The sequence below is a fragment of the Salmo trutta genome, chromosome 28, assembly GCF_901001165.1.
Source record: "Salmo trutta chromosome 28, fSalTru1.1, whole genome shotgun sequence".
Classification (NCBI taxonomy): domain Eukaryota; kingdom Metazoa; phylum Chordata; class Actinopteri; order Salmoniformes; family Salmonidae; genus Salmo; species Salmo trutta.
In genome coordinates, this window is record NC_042984.1 from 39,867,067 (window position 1) to 39,888,588 (window position 21,522).

General features: G+C 41.0%; 1 protein-coding gene across 1 annotated transcript in view; it reads left to right on the plus strand.

Moving 5' to 3' along the window:
* Positions 1 to 428: 428 nt before the first annotated feature.
* LOC115166219 (zinc finger protein 41) overlaps positions 429 to 21,522 on the plus strand; it is a 35,665-nt gene continuing 14,571 nt past the window's right edge. The window contains exons 1-2 of the mRNA XM_029720032.1: positions 429 to 711; positions 15,179 to 18,756. Coding sequence (XP_029575892.1) covers positions 546 to 711; positions 15,179 to 16,341 — 1,329 coding nt within the window. The 5' untranslated portion in view covers positions 429 to 545 and the 3' untranslated portion in view covers positions 16,342 to 18,756. Of the gene's footprint in view, positions 712 to 15,178 lie in introns of the transcript that reaches the window.

Sequence of the window (21,522 nt, forward strand, 5' to 3'; positions counted from 1 at the left end):
CAGTGGTGTGAATACTTATGGAAATTAGATATTTCTGTATTTCATTTTCAATACATTTGCTAGCATTTAGGGAAAAAAATATAAATTTAATCCATTTTAAATTCAAGCTGTAACACAAGAAAATGTGGAAAAAGTCAAGGGGTACGAATACTTTCTGTAGTTATCGTCTCCCTTTACAACTGGTCTGTAGGATGCCTTGCACGGTAGTAAACCCCCATGCCGATAGCGGCGCTGAATTCCTTGACTAGAACACAGAAGTAGCATTGGAGTAGACTTTGTCAAATATATATATAACTAACCCCAGATAGTTGATCTGTGTAGTTTAGTGGGTGCAAATGAAGCATAGTGGAAAGAACAAGCAAGTAGGTGGGTAAAGCTCCTATTGGCGTGTTGTAGAACGTTTCAGGGAACGCCTCCTCTGTGAAGTGCGCCTGTGCACAAACCCATTCTGTCTGTGTTGATGTTGCATGTAATTGTGTGGAGTAAAGAATGACATAGCCTACTGTCTGAACTAAATTACCTACCTAACTCACATTCGACGGAAAATGTATCAACTACAGTTATTGCGTGTGTTTTTAAATGAGCGTTTAACCGCGGCTGCTGTGGAGATTTTCGGGGCCGTTGAGAAAACGGTAGTGGAGTACCAGGAGGAGAATGATCGGCTACGGAGACTGCTGTGGATCACGCCGGAGATAAGACCATGTAGAATAGGTTCGTATGTTAATCTACTGATGGCTAGTTCTACTCAATCAATGAACTGTTTAAGCTACCAGCGATCCCCATTTCAACCATGTTAAGGAGTTGTTTTTACCGTACATGGATAAAAACAATGTCTGTGTCGCGAAAACGTTTGTTTACGGATGTAACCGTGGTTCTCTGATTAGAGAACGAGCTATGGGAACTCCATTCCAGTTCACGCGATGTGATTGAGATGCTTAATATCGAACATGTTTACCGTCACGCCACACCGTACTGTACCCACGTGATATGTCACGATAACAGGCGGGGTGGTCTCTATTACTCCACTCGAACCCCACAGAGGCGGAGGAACGACATTTATTGCAGAAAAAACAGTAGACATACAAGAAGTATACAAACAGACAATGATAACATATGCTAGGGGGTACAGCAAATGACAGATTATACAAAGACCTTAAAAGAAACACACATTGTTTTAACAGCTTTCTTATTAGAAGAATGTAGAATGCTCGAATTCCTTATAGAAAACACGGAAGAGTTTTTTTTTATTAGTGAATTTGCATGTATGAATATAACATTTTGCCATTAGCACAATTAGATTTTTGAAGTAAAATTGTTTTTCTTTATCATTATTATAGTTAAGGAAACCGAGCAGCACATTCTCCCATAAAAAACAAAAGTCATCAAGAATGTTAAAAATGATAAAACTATGAATATCTTTCCATAATTTTTTTACATGTACACAATGTCAAAATAAATGCTAAACTGTTTCTGGATGCTCAGCACAAAAAGTACAGTTAATATTATTTTTTTCAGGTAATGATTCGCAGGGTAATACTTATGGATCATTCTGAAAGAGACCTCTTTGACCTTGTTAACAAGCAGGTATTTGTGTGGTAATAACCAGACTTTTTTTTTTAACCAAACAGGCATTATTGACAAATGTATTCCAGTAAGTTGTGACATAAGAAATGTATGCAATGTCCCTTTGAAATAAAGCACAAATAGTTCTGAGGGAGCAAGGAGAAACACATTTTCCCTATTGGAGAGTCAACTGGAATAGCATCAAAGACTATAGCGAACTTTCTAGGCGTAACAGGGATATTGTAACGAGATAAAAATTCCTCATAATTGAGTAACAATGTATTCTGCATTAAAAAGTTGACTCACCAGCAGGATATGATTATTGAACCAGTTCTTAAAAAAATAATGACTTTTTTCTATACAAAATATCCTTGTTGTTCCAAATTAAATACCTATGCTGGGAAAAATAATATGTATATATTAACGAGCATGCTAAGAATACTTGTCTATGAAAAGCAGATCATTTTGTAGGAAACTTATCAATGTTATAGTTACAAAGTAACATAACTGTCACGCCCTGACCTGAGAGAGACGGTTTGTTTCTCTATGTGGTTAGGTCAGGGTGTGGGGTGGGCATTCTATGGTGTCTATTTCTTTGTTTTGAGCCGAGTATGGTTCCTAATCAGAGGCAGCTGTCTATCGTTGTCTCTGATTAGGAATCATACTTAGGCAGCCTTTCCCCCCCACCTGTAGTTGTGGGATCTTATTTTTGTACTGCTTGTTAAGCCTGCAAGACGTTACGGTCGTTATCGTTGTTTATTATTTTGTTTTTAGTGTTCTGATTTAAAAGAAATACAACGATGAACACTTACCACGCTGCACCTTGGTCTACTCCTTTGGACGGTCGTGACAATAACATTTTTAAGCCACCAAAATGGGAGAAGATATAATGAGGGATGAAATTCCAAATTGAAGTTGGATTCTTTAAGAAATGTTTAGCCCAATTTATCTTAAGTATTATTCAAAGTAGGAAAATCAAAAAAATTGAGACCACCATATTCATATGTGTTCATAACGACAGATTTCCAAATATAATGTGTAAAAAAAAAAGCATCTGGTCAACTACTTTACCTATTTTGTTGTCAAGATGTAGGGACTGGGCTGCATAAGTAAGTCTGGAGATACCTTCAGCTTTAGAAAGCAGTACTCGACCTTTCAAGGATAAATCCCTCTGCAACCAATGGTTCAGCTTCTTTTTGTTTTTTTCAATAACAGGTATGAAATTTAATGAGCATCTTTCCTGTTGATCTTTAGATATGGTAATCCCAAGGTATGTTACTTTTTCCTTTACTGGAATATTGCATATAGAGGGTATCACACAGTCTTTAACAGCAAACAATTCACACAAAGACCAGATGCTTTGGAAAAAATATTTATCACATCGACTTCTCCAGGAATCTGGTCAGCATCTTTCAAAAAGAGAGTGGTGTCATCTGCAAGCTGACTTATGGTAATATCTCTGTCAGCAATAGAGATCCCTTTTATATAGCTGGATTTAACAAAACTTGTAAGAAGTTGGGTTGCAAGCAGGAAGAGGTAAGGTGAAATTGGGCAACCTTGCCTAATTCCCCTTTTCAAATTAAATCTAGATCTGCCATGCTTTAATTTAATTCAAATAGAGAGTTTTAATAGTACTACAAAATAATTCCCTAAAACCAAATTTCTCAAGGGAGAGAAATAGAAACTCATGTTCCACTGTATCAAAGGCTTTATAAAAGTCTAAAAAAAGTCTAAAAAGACAATAAAACTATCTTGGAAGATTAGATCAGAATAGTCAATAAGGTCTAACACCAGTCAGATATTATTAGATATATGTCTATTCCTCATGAAGCCAGATTGGGTCTCTTCTATAATTGAGTCCAATACTGCTTTCATTCTTTTTGCAAATATAGAGGCTAATATTTTGTAGTCATTATTGAGCAGACAGATTGGACGCCAATTATCAAGGAGAAGCAAGTCTTTCTTGGGCTTAGGTATTAATGTAATTAGACCTTGAGTCAAACTGGGAGGGAGAGCATTATTTACAATGCTTTCAGAAAAGTCCTCCAACAGAAATGGGGCTAACTGTTGACAAAAAGTTTTGTAAAACTCAGCAGATATACCATCAGTCCCAGGAGACTGATTCAATAGAATAAATGATCTCTTCAACTGTAATAGGGTCATCACACTGTTCCCTCTCAGCCTCCCCAATATATTTCACATCCCCAGAGTGTCAAAAAAAAGAGTTGAGGAAACCTCACAATACTTAGAACTATATAAAATCATGTAGAAGTTGGAGCTAAAGTTAGAGATTAATTTGGGATCATCTGTGATGAGACCATTCATATTTAATTGTTGAATTGTATTATTTTTAGAGTGGTATTTTTCTAACCTGAAAAAATTTGATGAATTTTGTTCACCCCCCTCTAGCAGCTTCTTCCTAGATCTGACAAAGGCTCCCTCTGCTTTCAGTTTATACATATCATCCAACTTGTGTTGTAGCTCAAACAGAACAGATTTATCCTCCTCTGAGAGACTTTCAACATGCTTTTGAACAAGAGAGGTGATCTTTGTAATTAGACTTTCTTCCTCAGCTCTCCTCGTCTTGGCAAGAATACTCCCATATTTTCTTAAATATTTTCTAGCCTCATATTTATTACTGTATGAATTGTCATTTATAGCTTTGTTCCAGAAGTGTGTAATTAAATAGTTTATCTCCATCTTGACCAACTCATGTTTTAATATAGAGCTATTAAGCTTCCAGTAGGATGCTCTGCCAAGGCCATTATCAGAGATTAAACGCTTAATGTCAATATAAATAGCTCTATGATCAGTAAGGGGAGCGGCAAGGATGTTAACAGAAATACCCTGTTTATCAAAACATTTAGACACCAGCCAAAAATCTATGCGTGATTGTCTGGAGCGTGCCTTATTACTCCAAGTGAAAGACTTGTCATTAGGAAACTCTACTCAGAGAGAATATGTTTTCTTTCGTTTTCGTAACGGGTCGCCAAAGAGGCTGGGAGAGGCTGTACCAAAGAGGTATTTCAGAAAACAGAGTGTGATAATTAACCATATAACCAGGGCACGCTCCAGGCAGAAGCAACATAAGCAGTCGCTTAGGACCCCAGACCACTCATAATAATAATAATGCATTAAAAAATATATACACATACACTACCGTTCAAAAGTTTGGGGTCACTTAGAAATTTCCTTGTATTTGATAAAAGCTAGCATTTTGGTCCATTAAAATAACATCAAATTGATCAGAAATACAGTGTAGACATTGTTAATGTTGTAAATGACTATTGTAGCTGGAAATTGCAGATTTTTTATGGAATATCTACATAGGCGTACAGAGGCCCATGATCATCAAATCAAATTTTATTGGTCACATACACATGGTTAGCAGATGTTAATGCGAGTGTAGCGAAATGCTAGTGCTTCTAGTTCCAACTATGCAGTAATATTTAACAAGTAATCTAACAAATTCACAACAACTACCTTATACACACAAATACAAACAAATGTAAGGGGATGAATGAGAATATGTACATATAAATATATGGATGAGCAATGGCGTGCGGCATATGCAAGATGCAGTAGATGGTGAAGAATACAGTATATACATATTAGATGAGTAATGTAGGATATGTAAACATTATTAAAGTGGCGTTATTTAAAGTGACTAGTGATACCTTTATTGAGTCCATTTATTTAAGTAGCCAGAGATTTGAGTCTGCATGTTGGCAGCAGCCTCTCTATTTTAGTGATGGCTGTTTAACAGTCTGATGGCCTTGAGATAGAAGCTGCTTTTCAGTCTCTTGGTCCCAGCTATGATGCACCTGTACTGACCTCACCTTCTGGATGATAGCAGGGTGAACAGGCAGTGGCTCGGGTGGTTGTTGTCTTTGATGATCTTTTTGGCCTTCCTGTGACATCGGGTGCTGTAGGTGTCCTGGAGGGCAGGCAGTTTGCCCCCGGTGATGCGTTGTGCAGACCGTACTACACTCTGGAGAGCCTTGAAGTTGAAGGTGGTGCAATTGCCGTACCAGGCGGTTATACAGCCCGACAGGATGCTCTCGATTGTGCATCTGTAAAAGTTTGTGAGTGTTTTAGAGGACAAGCCACATTTCTTCAGCCTCCTGAGGTTGAAGAGGCGCTGTTGCGCCTTCTTCACCATGCTGTCTGTGTTAGTGGACCATTTCAGTTTGTCCGTGATGTGTACGCTGAGGAACTTAAAACTTTCCACCTTCTCCACTACTGTCCCATCGATGTGGATAGGGTGTGCTCCCTCTGCTGTTTCCTGAAGTCCATGATTATCTCCTTTGTTTTGTTGACGTTGAGTTGACGTTGAGTGAGAGGTTATTTTCCTGACACCACACTCCGAGTGCCCTCATCTCCTCCCTGTAGGCTGTCTCGTCATTGTTGGTAATCAGGCCTACCACTGTAGTGTCGTTTGCAAACTTGATGATTGATTTGGAAGCGTGCATGGCCACGCTCTCATGGGTGAACAGAGAGTACAGGAGAGGGCTGAGAACGCACCCTTGTGGGGCCCCAGTGTTGAGGATCAGCGGGGTGGAGATGTTGTTTCCAACATTCACCACCTGGGGGCAGCCCGTCAGAAAGTCCAGGACCCAGTTGCACAGGGCAGGGTCGAGACCCAGGGTTTCGAGCTTAATGACGAGTTTGGAGGGTACTATGGTGTTAAATGCTGAGCTGTTGTCAATGAACAGCATTCTTACATAGGTATTCCTCTTGTCCAGATTGGATAGGGCAGTGTGATGGCGATTGCATCATCAGTGGACCTATTGGGGCGGTAAGACAATTGGAGTGGGTATAGGGTATCAGGTACGGTGGAGGTTTTATGGTCCTTGACTAGTCTCTCAAAGCACTTCATGATGACGGAAGTGAGTGCAATGGGGCGATAGTAATTTAGTTCAGTTACCTTAGCTTTCTTGGGAACAGGAACAATGGTGGCCATCTTGAAGCATGTGGGGACAACAGACTGGGATAGGGATTGGTTGAATATGTCCGTAAACACACCAGCCAGCTGGTCTGCGCATGCTCTGAGGACGCGGCTAGGGATGCCGTCTGGGCCGGCAGCCTTGCGAGGGTTAACACGTTTAAATGTTTTACTCACATTGGCCACGGAGAAGGAGAGCCCATAGGCTTTGGTAGAGGTCCGTGTCAGTGGCACTGTATTGTCCTCAAAGAGAGCAAAGAAGTTGTTTAATATGTCTGGGAGAGAGATGTTGATGTCCGCGACAGGGCTGGTTTTCTTTTTGTAATCCGTGATTGACTGTAGACCCTTCCACATACGTCTCGTGTTTGAGCCGTTGAATTGCGACTCTACTTTGTCTCTATACTGACGCTTTGCTTGTTTGATTGCCTTGCGGAGGAAATAGCTGCACTGTTTGTATTCAGTCGTGTTTCGGTCGCCTTGCCATGATTAAAAGCGGTGGTTCGCACTTTCAGTATTGCGCGAATGCTGCCATCAATCCACGGTTTCTGGTTAGGGAAGGTTTTAATGGTCACAGAGGGTACGACATCTTCGGTGCACTTGCTAATAAACTTGCTTACCGAGTCAGCGTATACATCAAAGTTATTGTCAGAGGCTATCCAGAACATATCTCAGTCCACCTGATCGAATCAACCATCACTCCTGTGTTCCAATGGCACGTTATGTTAGCTAATCCAAGTTTATAATTTTAAAAGGCTAATTGATCATTAGAAACCCCTTTTGCAATTATGTTAGCACAGCTGAAAACGGTTGTTCTGATTACAGAAGCAATAAAACTGGCCTTCTTTAGACTAGTTGAGTATCTGGAGCATCAGCATTTGTGGGTTCGATTACAGGCTCAAAATGGCTAGAAACAAAGAACTTTCTTCTGAAACTCGTCTGTCTATTTTTGTTCTGAGAAATGAAGGCTATTCCATGCGAGAAATTGCCAAGAAACTGAAGATCTCTTACAACGCTGTGTATTACTCCCTTCACAGAACAGCGCAAACTGTCTCTAACCAGAATAGAAAGAGGAGTGGGAGGCCCCGGTGCACAACTGAGCAAGAGGACAAGTACATTAGAGTGTCTGGTTTGAGAAACAGATGCCTCACAAGTCCTCAACTGGCAGCTTCATTAAATAGTACCCGCAAAACACAGTGAGTCTCCGAGATGCTGGCCTTCTAGGCAGAGCTCATCTGACTGTGTTCTTTTGTGTCTGTGTTCTTTTGCCCATCTTAATCTTTTCTTTTTATTGGCCAGTCTGAGATATGGCTTTTTCTTTGCAAACTCTGCCTAGAAGGTTGTGGCTACTGTCTCTGGCTGCGTGTAGATTAATTCACGTAGACTCAAAGTCGAGTCCTGAGTCTTGAGGTTCCAAGTCCAAGTCAAGTCTCAAGTTAAAATAATTCTCTATAAAATACAGTCTTGAGTGGGTGTTGTCCAACTTGCAGCAGTACAGATAGAGTCCAAGGAGGCCCCTCTGAACAGGGCCCATGAAGTGACCATACCCCTGGTGGAGTGTGTTACTATGCTGTCTAGAGTTGGTCTACCTTCTGCACTGTATGATTTTGACACTGTAGTGGTAACCAAATGTGCCAGTACCTGCTTCGAGACAGGGTGCCCTTTGGTGTTCTCCCCATAACACACAACAAAAACTGTTCTGTTTGACGAACAGTTCTTGCTGCAGCAAGATAGGCACTCAATGCCATAACTGGGCAAAGTGTATGCAACTCACAAATCTCCTGTGAGGGCTGGTTAACGTGATGATGAAAGCACCTTAGGTAAGAATGCTGGAGTTGGCCGAAGCACTGCCTTAGATCCATCTTCTGCTAAATTGAGGCATGATGGATGGGGTAGAAAGCACGCTTAACTTAAACAATTGCCAATAGAAAGCTCACATAGCTCAAGTAAAGGGGCTCAAATGGTGGGCACATAAGTGATTGTAGGACAACATATAACTCCTATGAGGGTACTGAAGGAGCCTTGGAGGGCCGTAACCTGCGGGCACCATTCATGAATTGCGATACAAGAGGGATTGCCTATGGTGATGCACCTGCAATCTGGTCATGACCCATAAAGATGGGTACCATATACACTTTGAATGTAGAAGGGGACTTCCCTGTAGCCACAAGCTCCTGGAGGAAAGTCAAAATGTCAGAAATTGGGCAGGTGATTCTGCATGGTCGACACACCACTTCCTGAACACATTCCACATTCCAGGAATACAGGGTTAGTGTAAAGGATGCCTGTCTGCCTGAATTGTATCAATTACCAAGGAGGTCAACCCTGCAGCTACAAGGCGGTCACGTTCAGGGGCCACACCCACACCTTCAGTATGATGGGTTTGGGGTGCCAAAGCTTGCCTTTCGACTTGTGATAGGAGGTCCGCTCGAAGAGAGAGTTCCTATGGTTGGGAAGTTGTCAGCTGTACAAGGTAAAAAAAATGTGATAATGTGGCCAATGTGGAGCAACAAGTATAACTGATGCGCTCTCGAGGCTGATCGTCCTCAAAACCTGAGGGACCAAGTTATTTGGTGGAAACGCATACATCAGCCCCCTTGGCTGTCTGTGTGATAGGGCATCAACCCCGAGTGCGCCTGCTGGACCCTTTATGGAGAACCACATAGGACAGGGACGGGCAACTTTGATGGGGGTGGGGCCCACAAAAAATCTGAACTCATCATGGGGGCCGCAGTTGCTCGCGGGTGTGTGTACCCATACGTTGGGTACACAACTTCAAAAGTTGCCCATCCGTGACATAGGACAATGGGTTAAGTTTTGCAATGCGAACAGATTGAAGAGGGCCTCCTCTGGAGAGAAGGTCTGCAGCCTGAATCTCCACCTCCGGCAGGTGTATTTGCTCTGAGTGATGTAAGATGACCGTTTTGCCCAAAGCAGTAGCTCCCTTGCTACCTGGTGCAGTGCCATTGACCTCAGTCCGCCCTGGCGGTTGATATGTGTAACCACGGTTGTGTTGTCTGTCCATATCAGTATATGTTGTCCTCTCAGTACTGGGAGGAAGTGCCGGAGTGCAAGGGGAACCGCCTTGAGCTCCAGTACGTTCATGTGAGTTGTCCATGTTGCTGACACTCCGGGACATAAATTGTGTTTGTTCTACCAGCACTGTATTGGCCACATTGGGAGCAAGCCTAATGGTATAGGATGGACTGCAGCAACTAGGAGGCCTAGGAGCCTCTGACTCTCTAATGCTGTCATTTGTTTTCTCAGTTTGAATGTTGAAAGATAATATTTCAAAGATACCACTATTTCTGGAGAGAGTGTTGCTTGCTCACATGATTTGAGTGTACAGTGTCAAGCCCAGGAAGTGGGGACCAGAGAACTCTTTCCCAAGTTCATTAATCATCCCAACTCTGAGAGGTGATGTGAGACCATGGATGTGTATGCCAAGGATTGATGATCCTGCACATATTAGCCAATCGTCTAAGTAGTTCAAGACCCTGACTCCTGCTTGCTGAACAGGAGCTAGCACTGAGCTTATCCACTTTGAAAGTGCGAAAGGGCGAGCGAAAGGCCAAATGGTAGAACGCAAAACTAAAAAGCATGTTTTTCGAAGGCAAATCTCAGTTATTTTCTGTGTGCTGGTAGAATGGGGATATGAATGTATGCGTCGTTCCGGTCCACAAACCATTCTCATCTGCACCATGAACTGTAGCTAAGCGAGAACATATGCTTGGCATGGCAGGGGTTTTGTCATTTGGCGTCTTCCAAGTTCATTGGAGCTCAGGCACAGAGTCTTTGAACAACAGGAGAACTGAATTCATCAAACTTGGATGTGGATACCATGGCAGTATGTGTATGTTCCACATTGAGCTTCCTGCGTGCCCTCTCAAAGATTTCAGACAAGGATATTTTCTGGTTGACCGTCACTGCCAGGCCGGTGGCTGAGACTGGACGATGCTAGGGCTGTGGTACATAGCATCAGAGTGCTCATAATCTGTGTCATAAGAGTGGGAGGCTCTTGTGGACAGAACATCAGTGTCATCCGATTCAACAACCACGCTCCATTCAGAGGTAAGGGTTGGGTTTGGTACCGGCAGGGGAAGCCTGGCCAGAATGTGCTTGAAGGCAGACCCTATGGTTGCCGTACAACTGTCCAGTGACTTAATCTCCTTGCACATCTCAGTGCATTGAGATTTGTGCCTACGCGAGGATCAGTGATGGGATTTATTGGGCGGTGGATCACGAGGGGAGATTAAAGGGTTTGGAATGATCATTGATCTGTGTAACAGACTCATCTGATAAATATCCGGAGGCTCTGCCCCAAAGCGTGCAAGTCGAGATTTCAATACTATTGTTTTTTTGACAATGAGTGCAAGAGCTGCTACCCTGTGCAGCCGCTTGAGCATGTTTAGCTCCCAAGCAAAACATGCAAACTGTATGCTCATCTGAGGCTGGGAGTTGGATTTTCACATAAGAGAAGTGTATTCCAAGACAAAGGTAACAACCAACAGCTTTTTGTTTTGGTGTGTCTCGTGTATTCTTTCGATTGCCTCAGTATCGGCTTCGGATGCTTTGAGAGAAAGTTATACTTACTGTTGGCGCTGACCTGTCATGCTTTGGGGTCGAGACTCCCGCCTAAATATTTATCAAGGTCCGGGCTCGAAACTCCCGCCTATATGAAGCTATCTTACTGGCACAGTCAAGCGTGTACTGTCAGTCTCAGCGTTGGTCGACCCGGTAACGTATAGCACTGCTGAGCTCTGTAATCACAGCAAAACTCCAAGCGAGGGAGTGGTAATGGTGGTGTGGCAGTCAAGCGGGGACTTCCTCAGTACGAAATACTCGTCGACCCACTGTGCTGTCAGACTCAGCATGCTCATCGCTGGTCCAAATGTCAGTCTTGAAGCTAATAGCAGTAGCAAGTATGTGCGTTTCAACAATACTGTGTAACTCCGGTAGGGCAACAACTGAAAAATAGCGCCTACTTGGTAGTGTGTACCGGGGCTCGAGGTGCTCGACCAGTCGGTGAAAGCCACCATCATCCACGACAGAAAACGATTGATTGCCAAGGGCCAATGCCATCCTCCTCTTTCATGTTGACAAAACGGCCTGACTGACATACAGTACACGCTTGTGGCTACTTGGCTAAAATACTTGCTCACTAGCCTAACTTCCTTTCATGGGCAATGTTAGATAGTTAACATTAGCCTTCTACATCTAGCTACATATTGAATTTCCATCCTCTCAGGCCAGGGGCACAATGTATTTTATGGTTGGATCAGAATCCCATTTATAATCATTGGCCAGCACGGAGAATTAAGTAAAACCACAAGTCCAAATCCCTATCTCCATCCATGGCTAATTTAGGAAAGGGACAAGTTTAGCTAGTAGCTAGCTAGCCACCAGAGTACAACAACACATTGAGATGCAACAATTCAAGTTGTTTCTCTCGATTATGTATTTCTCTGTGATAGGAGTGAAGCCAAATCCCAACTGGCTTCCCTTGACACTTTTTTTTGGTGCGCCAGGACCATTCACAGTTGAGCTCGCTCAGTTTAGCTCAATGCTGATTGGCTATTATTTTATACTTTGTTTTTAATCAAGGGAGGCCAAATGCTCGCTGGCTTCAAGATACAAGATACTTTATTGCCACGCAACCAAGGTTGGTGGTATGTGTTTACGGTACAGCATGTTAGCTCTGACGTGACGATTACACATATATACCCCAGCCTCACCTCATACAAACATTCACCCACGTTCATTTAACATATACAGGGTTTACATTCACAATTAGTACAAAGCAGCTAGAATAGCATAACCACAATTCATAAATGTAATATCAACAACCCATAAAGTCCACCCTCTTCTTACTGTGACTGTCCGTGTTCCCATACCAAACTGTAATGGATGACGTGAGAATGCTCTGTATGATGGTTATGTAAAACTGAACCAGCAGCTGTTGTTTAACCCTGTACAGAAAGCACAGTCTCTGCTGGGCCTTCTTGATGATGTGGTTGGAGTTGATGTCCCATTTCAGTAAGTCGCTGATCTAAGTGCCGACTAATTTGAAATAATCTGTCAGTGTTATTGGTTGGTCAGTGATTATGACGGGGCCTTGAGGTTCTTTCTTCTCCTGTAGTCTATTGCTATCTCTGTGGTTTTTGAAGCGTTGAGCATGAGGTGGTTGTCCTTACACCACGTCACTACCCGAGCCACTTCACAGCGATACTGTGTTTCATTGTTGTCTGTGATGAGGCCGACTATGGTAGTGTCGTCAGCATATTTTAAGACCTTAACTGAGGTCTCCTGAGATGGTTCATGAAGAGGGAGTAGAGCAGAGGGGACAGCACGCAGCCCTGTGGTGCACCAGTACTGAGGGTCAGAGAGCGAGATGTCATATTGTTTACCTTGACAGTCTGGCTTCCCTTGCATTCAATGCTGCTGGTATCAACAATGTCATACTCTTTATGACCAGACCACATCAGATAGATGGCCTACACATACAGAGACATAGGAGCGCTGTTTCGCTCGCTCGGATGCTTTCTCCAGTGAGATACATTCAGCCTCTTGCAAATTGAAGAAAAATTGCCCCCACGTGCAAAGCTGTCATCTAGGCAAAGGGTGGCTACTTTGAAGAATCTCCAACATAAAATATATTTTGATTTGTTTAACACTTCTTTGGTGACTACCATGATTCCATATGTGTTATTTCATATTTTTGATGTCTTCACTATTATTCTACAATATAGAAAAAAAGTACAAAAAAATTAACTTGTTATGGATAGGGGGCAGTATTTTCACGGCCGGATAAAAAACGTACCCGATTTAATCTGATTATTACTCCTGCCCAGAAACTACAATATGCATATAATTATTAGCTTTGGATAGAAAACACCCCAAAGTTTCTAAAACTGTTTGAATGGTGTCTGTGAGTATAACAGAACTCATTTGGCAGGCCAAAACCTGAGAAGATTCCAAACAGGAAGCGCTCTCTCTGACCATTTCTTGGCCTTCTTGATCATCTCTATCCAAAACAGGGTATCTCTGGCATAACGTGACATTTTCTAACGCTCCCATAGGCTCTCAGAAGGCGCCAGAACGTTGAATGATGACTTTGCAGGCCATGACTGAAAAACAGTAGCGCATTTGGTAAGTGGTCGATCTGAGAACAATGAGACTGGTGCGCGCGTGCACGAGACGACTCCATGTTTTCATTTTCAGTCTTTGAACGAAAACAACGACTAATATTATCGCTTTTTTACGAGAAAAATTGCATAAAAATTGATTTTAAACAGCGTTTGACATGCTTCGAAGTACGGTAATGCAATATTTTGAAATGCTTTGTCATGATAGGCGCCGGCGTGTCACCCTTCGGATAGTGTCTTGAACGCACGAACAAAACGCCGCTATTTGGATATAACTATGGATTATTTGGAACCAAATCAACATTTGTTGTTGAAGTAGAAGTCCTGGGAGTGCATTCTGACGAAGAACAGCAAAGGTAATCTAATTTTTCTTATAGTAAATCTGAGTTTGGTGAGTACCAAACTTGGTGGGTGTCAAAATAGCTAGCCTGTGATGGCCGAGGAATCTTCTCAGAATATTGCAAAATGTGCTTTCACCGAAAAGCTATTTTAAAATCGGACATATCGATTGCATAAAGGAGTTCTGTATCTAAAATTCTTAAAATAATTGTTATGTTTTTTGTGAACGTTTATCGTGAGTAATTTAGTAAATTCACCGGAAGTGTTCGGTGGGAATGCTAGTTCTGAACGTCACATGCTAATGTAAAAAGCTGGTTTTTGATATAAACATGCATGTATTGTATAAAATAATGTCCTAGGAGTGTCATCTGATGAAGATCATCAAAGGTTAGTGCTGCATTTAGCTGTGGTTTTGTTTTTTGTGACATTATATGCTAGCTTGAAAAATGGGTGTCTGATTATTTCTGGCTGGGTACTCTGCTGACATAATCTAATGTTTTGCTTTCGCTGTAAAGCCTTTTTGAAATCGGACAGTGTGGTTAGATAAAGGAGAGTCTTGTCTTTAAAATGGTGTAAAATAGTAATATGTTTGAAAAATTGAAGTTTTCGGATTTTAGAGGAGTTTGTATTTCGCGCCACGCCTATCATTGGATATTGGAGCAGGTGTTCCGCTAGCGGAACGTCTAGATTTAAGAAAAACCCTTGAATGAGTAGGTGTCCAAACTTTTGACTGGTACTGTATATACTTTATTTTGACATGGCCTATTGATCCAAGAGACACCAGATTCTTCTTCTTCTGTGCTATTATTTGAAATTTATCTTGAATCGTGTTATTTTTATATTGTCGTGTCTCAGTAGGTCACCAGGCTATTAATAGGAGCTAAGCGCAATGGTCAGGTCACTCTGGGGAAGACATCAGCTTGACATCGAAATGTCAGTCCCTTGAATTCATCCTGAACAATGGATTAAAGTGACAAATAAGAAACTGATCTCTGCCTTTTTTGTTTAGTGCTCCAACTCCTTTCTGCCTCGAATTAGACTTTTTGGACGTTTTACTTGGTAAGCCCTATTGTTGGATATTTGTCATTGTGGTCGGGCACCCATCCTACTTTATTTTGTATGCTGTAGCGCGGAGGCCTACCTTAACTCCTGTATAGCTAACCTCTGCTCCTCCGTCCCTTCCCTACAGACTCCCTGCAGCTCTCTCTCGCTGTCTCTGAAGAGGAGGTTCTCCCTGAGGAGCAGCACTGTGAGCAGGAGTGGAGCCCCATTCTGGGGCAGGAGGACCCCGAGCCCACACAGATTAAAGAGGAACAGGAGGAAGTCAGGACCAGTCAGAAGGAAGAGCTGTTTCAAGGGCTGGAGGCTGATATCATAGAGTTCCAATACACTCCTCCTTGTGTGAAAAGTGAATGTGATCAGGAGGACCCACTTTGGTCCTTGACTCTTCCCCAAACCCAGACTGTGGAAAACAGAGAGTGTGACTTTATACCAGTGGATCTCAAACCTTTTGGCACTGTGACTCACCTAAAGAGTCTCGCCATTCCCCGTAACCCTCCAGATAATGCTAACAATGCCTCCAGCCACAGCTCAGCCATAAGCAGAGACCCAGTAGGACTTGACAGCAGCCCACAATTGGATTCCAGCCCACCATTGGATCCCCACCCACCACTGGAGAAACTTTCTTCCAAACCCAGCATGACGTCTACAAAAACTCACCGCTGCTGTGACTGTGGTGAAATGTTTGCTCCAAAAGCTCTAAACAAGAAGAGACCCAGCGAATGCTGCTTCTGTAAAACCTGTACACTGAAGGCCCATGTCCGACTCTGTCACATGGAGAAACCCTGCACCTGCCCTGATTGTGGCAAGTCATTCAAATACAAAGGAGATCTGTCCAGGCACATGAGGATTCACACAGGAGAGAAATATTTTAGCTGTGGTGACTGTGGGAAAAGTTTCAGTCTCAAGGGGAACCTAATGAAGCATAAACTGACTCACACAGGAACAAAACCATTTAGCTGTGGTGACTGTGGGAAGAGCTTCAATCGAAAGGAGAACCTAACCATGCATATACGTACTCACACAGGAGAGAAGCCATTTAGCTGTGTTGACTGTGGGAAAAGCTTCAGTCTCAAGGGGAACCTAATGAAGCATAAACTGACTCACACAGGAGCAAAACCATTTAGCTGTGGTGACTGTGGGAAAAGCTTCACTGTCAAGGGGAACTTAACCACGCACAAACTGACTCACACAGGGGAAAAACCATTTAGCTGTGGTGACTGTGGGAAGAGCTTCAATCGCAAGAAAACCCTAACCATGCATACGTATTCACACAGGGGAGAAATCATTTAGCTGTAGTGACTGGGAAAAGCTTCAGCGTCAAGAGGAACCTAATTGTGCACAAACGGACTCACACAGGACAGAAACCATTTAGCTGTGGTGACAGTGAGAAAATCTTCAGTCAGAAAGGGGACCTAGAGGGGCTCATACTGACTCAAACAAGAAATAAACACTTTTAATGTGGTGACTGCAGGAAAGATTTAGTACCAAAGGGAATCTAACCACTCATAAACTGACAAAGGAGTGAAACAACATGGCTGCTCAGTCTGTGGTAAAATATTCACTCAGAAGGCTTATCTGCTGAAGCACGTCCACAAAGAAAGAAAATAGGAAGAAAACTGAAAGAAAAATGTAATTAGGACATAGAGATCTGTCAGTAGATGGGAATAAAAAGGCAGGATATGAACAACACTTTTAGGAAAAGCAAAGCAAATCTGGATCATTAATGCTGTGGGTTTCAGATAAATAGATCTATAATGGATACTTTTGTAATACGTATGTAAATAAAGTTTGATTTAACTTGAATGATGAACGAAAGTGTGTGGAGACATTTTCCTTCCAGCATCTTCACTAATCTATTTTGGGTGTGCGGTAGATTCTGCCTATTATCTACATGGAATTTTCATCACATGTAAAATATATAATCTATTTTGGGTGTGCGGTAGATTCTGCCTATTATCTACATGGGATTTTCATCACATGTAAAATATATAATCTATTTTGGGTGTGCGGTAGATTCTGCCTATTATCTACATGGGATTTTCATCACATGTAAAATATATAATCTATTTTGGGTGTGCGGTAGATTCTGCCTATTATCTACATGGAATTTCATCACATGTAAAATATATAATCTATTTTGGGTGTGCGGTAGATTCTGCCTATTATCTACATGGGATTTTCATCACATGTAAAATATATAATCTATTTTGGGTGTGCGGTAGATTCTGCCTATTATCTACATGGGATTTTCATCACATGTAAAATATATAATCTATTTTGGGTGTGCGGTAGATTCTGCCTATTATCTACATGGGATTTTCATCACATGTAAAATATATAATCTATTTTGGGTGTGCGGTAGATTCTGCCTATTATCTACATGGGATTTTCATCACATGTAAAATATATAATCTATTTTGGGTGTGCGGTAGATTCTGCCTATTATCTACATGGAATTTTCATCACATGTAAAATATATAATCTATTTTGGGTGTGCGGTAGATTCTGCCTATTATCTACATGGGATTTTCATCACATGTAAAATATATAATCTATTTTGGGTGTGCGGTAGATTCTGCCTATTATCTACATGGGATTTTCATCACATGTAAAATATATAATCTATTTTGGGTGTGCGGTAGATTCTGCCTATTATCTACATGGAATTTTCATCACATGTAAAATATATAATCTATTTTGGGTGTGCGGTAGATTCTGCCTATTATCTACATGGGATTTTCATCACATGTAAAATATATAATCTATTTTGGGTGTGCGGTAGATTCTGCCTATTATCTACATGGGATTTTCATCACATGTAAAATATATAATCTATTTTGGGTGTGCGGTAGATTCTGCCTATTATCTACATGGGATTTTCATCACATGTAAAATATATAATCTATTTTGGGTGTGCGGTAGATTCTGCCTATTATCTACATGGGATTTTCATCACATGTAAAATATATAATCTATTTTGGGTGTGCGGTAGATTCTGCCTATTATCTACATGGGATTTTCATCACATGTAAAATATATAATCTATTTTGGGTGTGCGGTAGATTCTGCCTATTATCTACATGGGATTTTCATCACATGTAAAATATATAATCTATTTTGGGTGTGCGGTAGATTCTGCCTATTATCTACATGGGATTTTCATCACATGTAAAATATATAATCTATTTTGGGTGTGCGGTAGATTCTGCCTATTATCTACATGGGATTTTCATCACATGTAAAATATATAATCTATTTTGGGTGTGCGGTAGATTCTGCCTATTATCTACATGGGATTTTCATCACATGTAAAATATATAATCTATTTTGGGTGTGCGGTAGATTCTGCCTATTATCTACATGGGATTTTCATCACATGTAAAATATATAATCTATTTTGGGTGTGCGGTAGATTCTGCCTATTATCTACATGGGATTTTCATCACATGTAAAATATATAATCTATTTTGGGTGTGCGGTAGATTCTGCCTATTATCTACATGGGATTTTCATCACATGTAAAATATATAATCTATTTTGGGTGTGCGGTAGATTCTGCCTATTATCTACATGGGATTTTCATCACATGTAAAATATATAATCTATTTTGGGTGTGCGGTAGATTCTGCCTATTATCTACATGGGATTTTCATCACATGTAAAATATATAGAATAAGATTTTCAAATAAAAGAAATTGAATGACATATCTGTAAAACATGATCCTAAATATAACACATCAATTTAGTGAATACCATTGGTGTTTAATATGAAGCTTTAAGCATGAAATATATTTTATATTTTTACTTATATTTATCTTACGTTGTCTTTGTTTTAAATGTTTTAGCGCAGTTGTTAAAAAAAGTCAATAGTTGGAAGAGTTGCAGAGGGAATTGAAAATAATGCCATTGTTAATTAATGTTTTTTTTGGTATTAATTAGGCTATTTTCTCTTGAAACATATGGTCTCTACTAGAAACTCATGGACAATATGGACACAGATATAAAAAAAGTTATACTTTATATGATTAGAATTTTTAAGTTATTCAAAGTCAAATTTATGCAAGTATAAATTACCATAGATTGCCATAGATTACCTGTTTAATTACCAAGAATTATGGTAACACTGGTAATTTACCGGTAGTTTTACAACCCTAGGCCAGACTGCTGTTATTGATACATTAAATATATACTTTCCAGAAAAGGGCTCTTTCCATTTGTCCAAGACTATTTCTCATCCATTTTGACCTAATGCTGCTCATTCATGATATTGTTTAATCTTGTACAGAGTAATGATATAGAGTCGACTCATGATGAATAATTGATTTTCCCAGATCATCCTATACTTATGATAACCGGGTCGTTCCACAAATAGAGTACAACATGAAGAGGGTACAACAAAACCTATTCCCCCTCAGGAGACTGAAAAGATTTGGCATGGGTCCTCAGATCCTCAAAAGCTTCTACAGCTGCACCATCGAGAGCATCCTGACGGGTTGCATCACTGCCTGGTATGGCAACTGCTCGGCCTCCGACCGCAAGGCACTACAGAGGGTTGTGCGTACGGCCCAGTACATCACTGGTGCCAAGATTCCTGCCATCCAGGACCTCTATACCAGGCGGTGTCAGAGGAAGGCCCTAAAAATTGTCAAAGACTCCAGCCACCAACGTCATAGACTGTTCTCTCTGCTACCGCACGGCAAGTAGTGCCAAGTGTCTGCTACCGCACGGCAAGTAGTGCCAAGTGCCAAGTCTAGGTCCAAGAGGCTTCTAAACAGCTTCTACCCCCAAGCCATAAGACTCCTGAACACCTAATCAAATGGCTACCCAGACTATTTGCATTGCCACCCCCCCCCTTTACGCTGATGCTACTCTCTGTTATTATCTATGCATAGTCACTTTAATAACTCCACCTACATGTACATATTACCTCAACTAACCGGTGCTCCTGCACATTGACTCTGTACCCCCTGTATATAGCCTCGCTATTGTTATTTTACTGTTGCTCTTTAATTACTTGTTACTTTTATTTCTTATATTTTTGGTATTTTTCTTAACTGCATTGTTGGTTAAGGGCTTGTAAGTAAGCATTTGACTGTGAGGTATATACCTGTTGTATTCGGCGCATGTGACAAATAACATTTAATTTGATTTGAATTTGCATTCCCGAATAGAGTACATTTAGCGTCCCTTTGATATTTTAAGTGGAAATTGTGCACCAACATTGCATTTTAAAAGCCTGTTATATTAAAATAAGTGCCCTTAAATATAGACCACATGGAAATTTGTATAAATTAGTTGCTAAAGTGCCAATAATTTGCATTTTTACCTCGTCACATTTTTCCAACTTCTAGGAAGATTTTAACCCACTTTAACCGAAAACTTCTCCAAGTTTTCACCATCATTGTTAAGCCCTAGTTATGCTCTTGCTTTGACAGTCAATTTTTAAGATGATTATTTATTTCATGTGATTAGTGATTAATTTACGTCTTTCCCTAATTCTAAGGTCAACCCTCTTACATGAACTGAATTCTTATTTTAACATGGTGAAAATATATTATATTTAAATTTGGTTAAATAATAGTGTAACAGCAGGTGAGCGGCTCTTTTTGGCAATTTTCTGGTGTTTTGTGCTTGAGAACTGACAATGTCAAGCATAGCATTCTACCCTGGTACCCATCGATAGATAGGCTAGACATTTTTTAACAATATATATTTTGGGGTGAAGCTTGCCTTCAATTGCCCCTCCCTGTTGCATGTGTAGGTGAAAATTCATGACTATGGTTGATTTTCCAGTATCCAGACTGTTCTCCCATAGGTATTGAGACAGAAAACATAGGGTTAATTAATAGACATGTGTAAGCAGAATAAAGGCTTAGCCTTCAGGTGAATGTACAGACTGGGTCAACATGGAGTTAATCACTAGACATGCAAAAACAAGAACGTAAGCAGAAAATGTATGCCTGTGCTGTTATAGGCCTGAAGGAAGTAATTACCTGGTCCTATGACTAGCGTTGAGACATACAATTGCATTATGTATGTATGCCTGTGCTGTTGTAGGCCTGAGGGAAGTCAGTGCCTGGTCCTGCGTCTAGCGTTATGGCATGTGATTGTATTGTATATGTATGTCTGTGCCATTACAGGCTTGTGGAGAGCCATTGTGTAGTCCCATGAGTATCATGGGACAGACACATGCATTTGTGAATGGATACGCCACCAATAGAATCTGTAAACAAGCAAGAATTGAGACATAAAGATAATGGTGGCAAGAGGCCAAGGGGTGTTAATCATCTACTATAAAGCCTGAGGTCTGTGGCAAGAGAATTGCAACAAGGTCTAATTGAATTTACAAGTTCCGGTATCTGTGAAATATTCTGATTCAATAATCCACAACACACGCTACACCTTTCCATTCCCTTTGTCACAAGGGATTTATGGCTGATTTACTTCAATTGCACTTTATTGGCACTATAG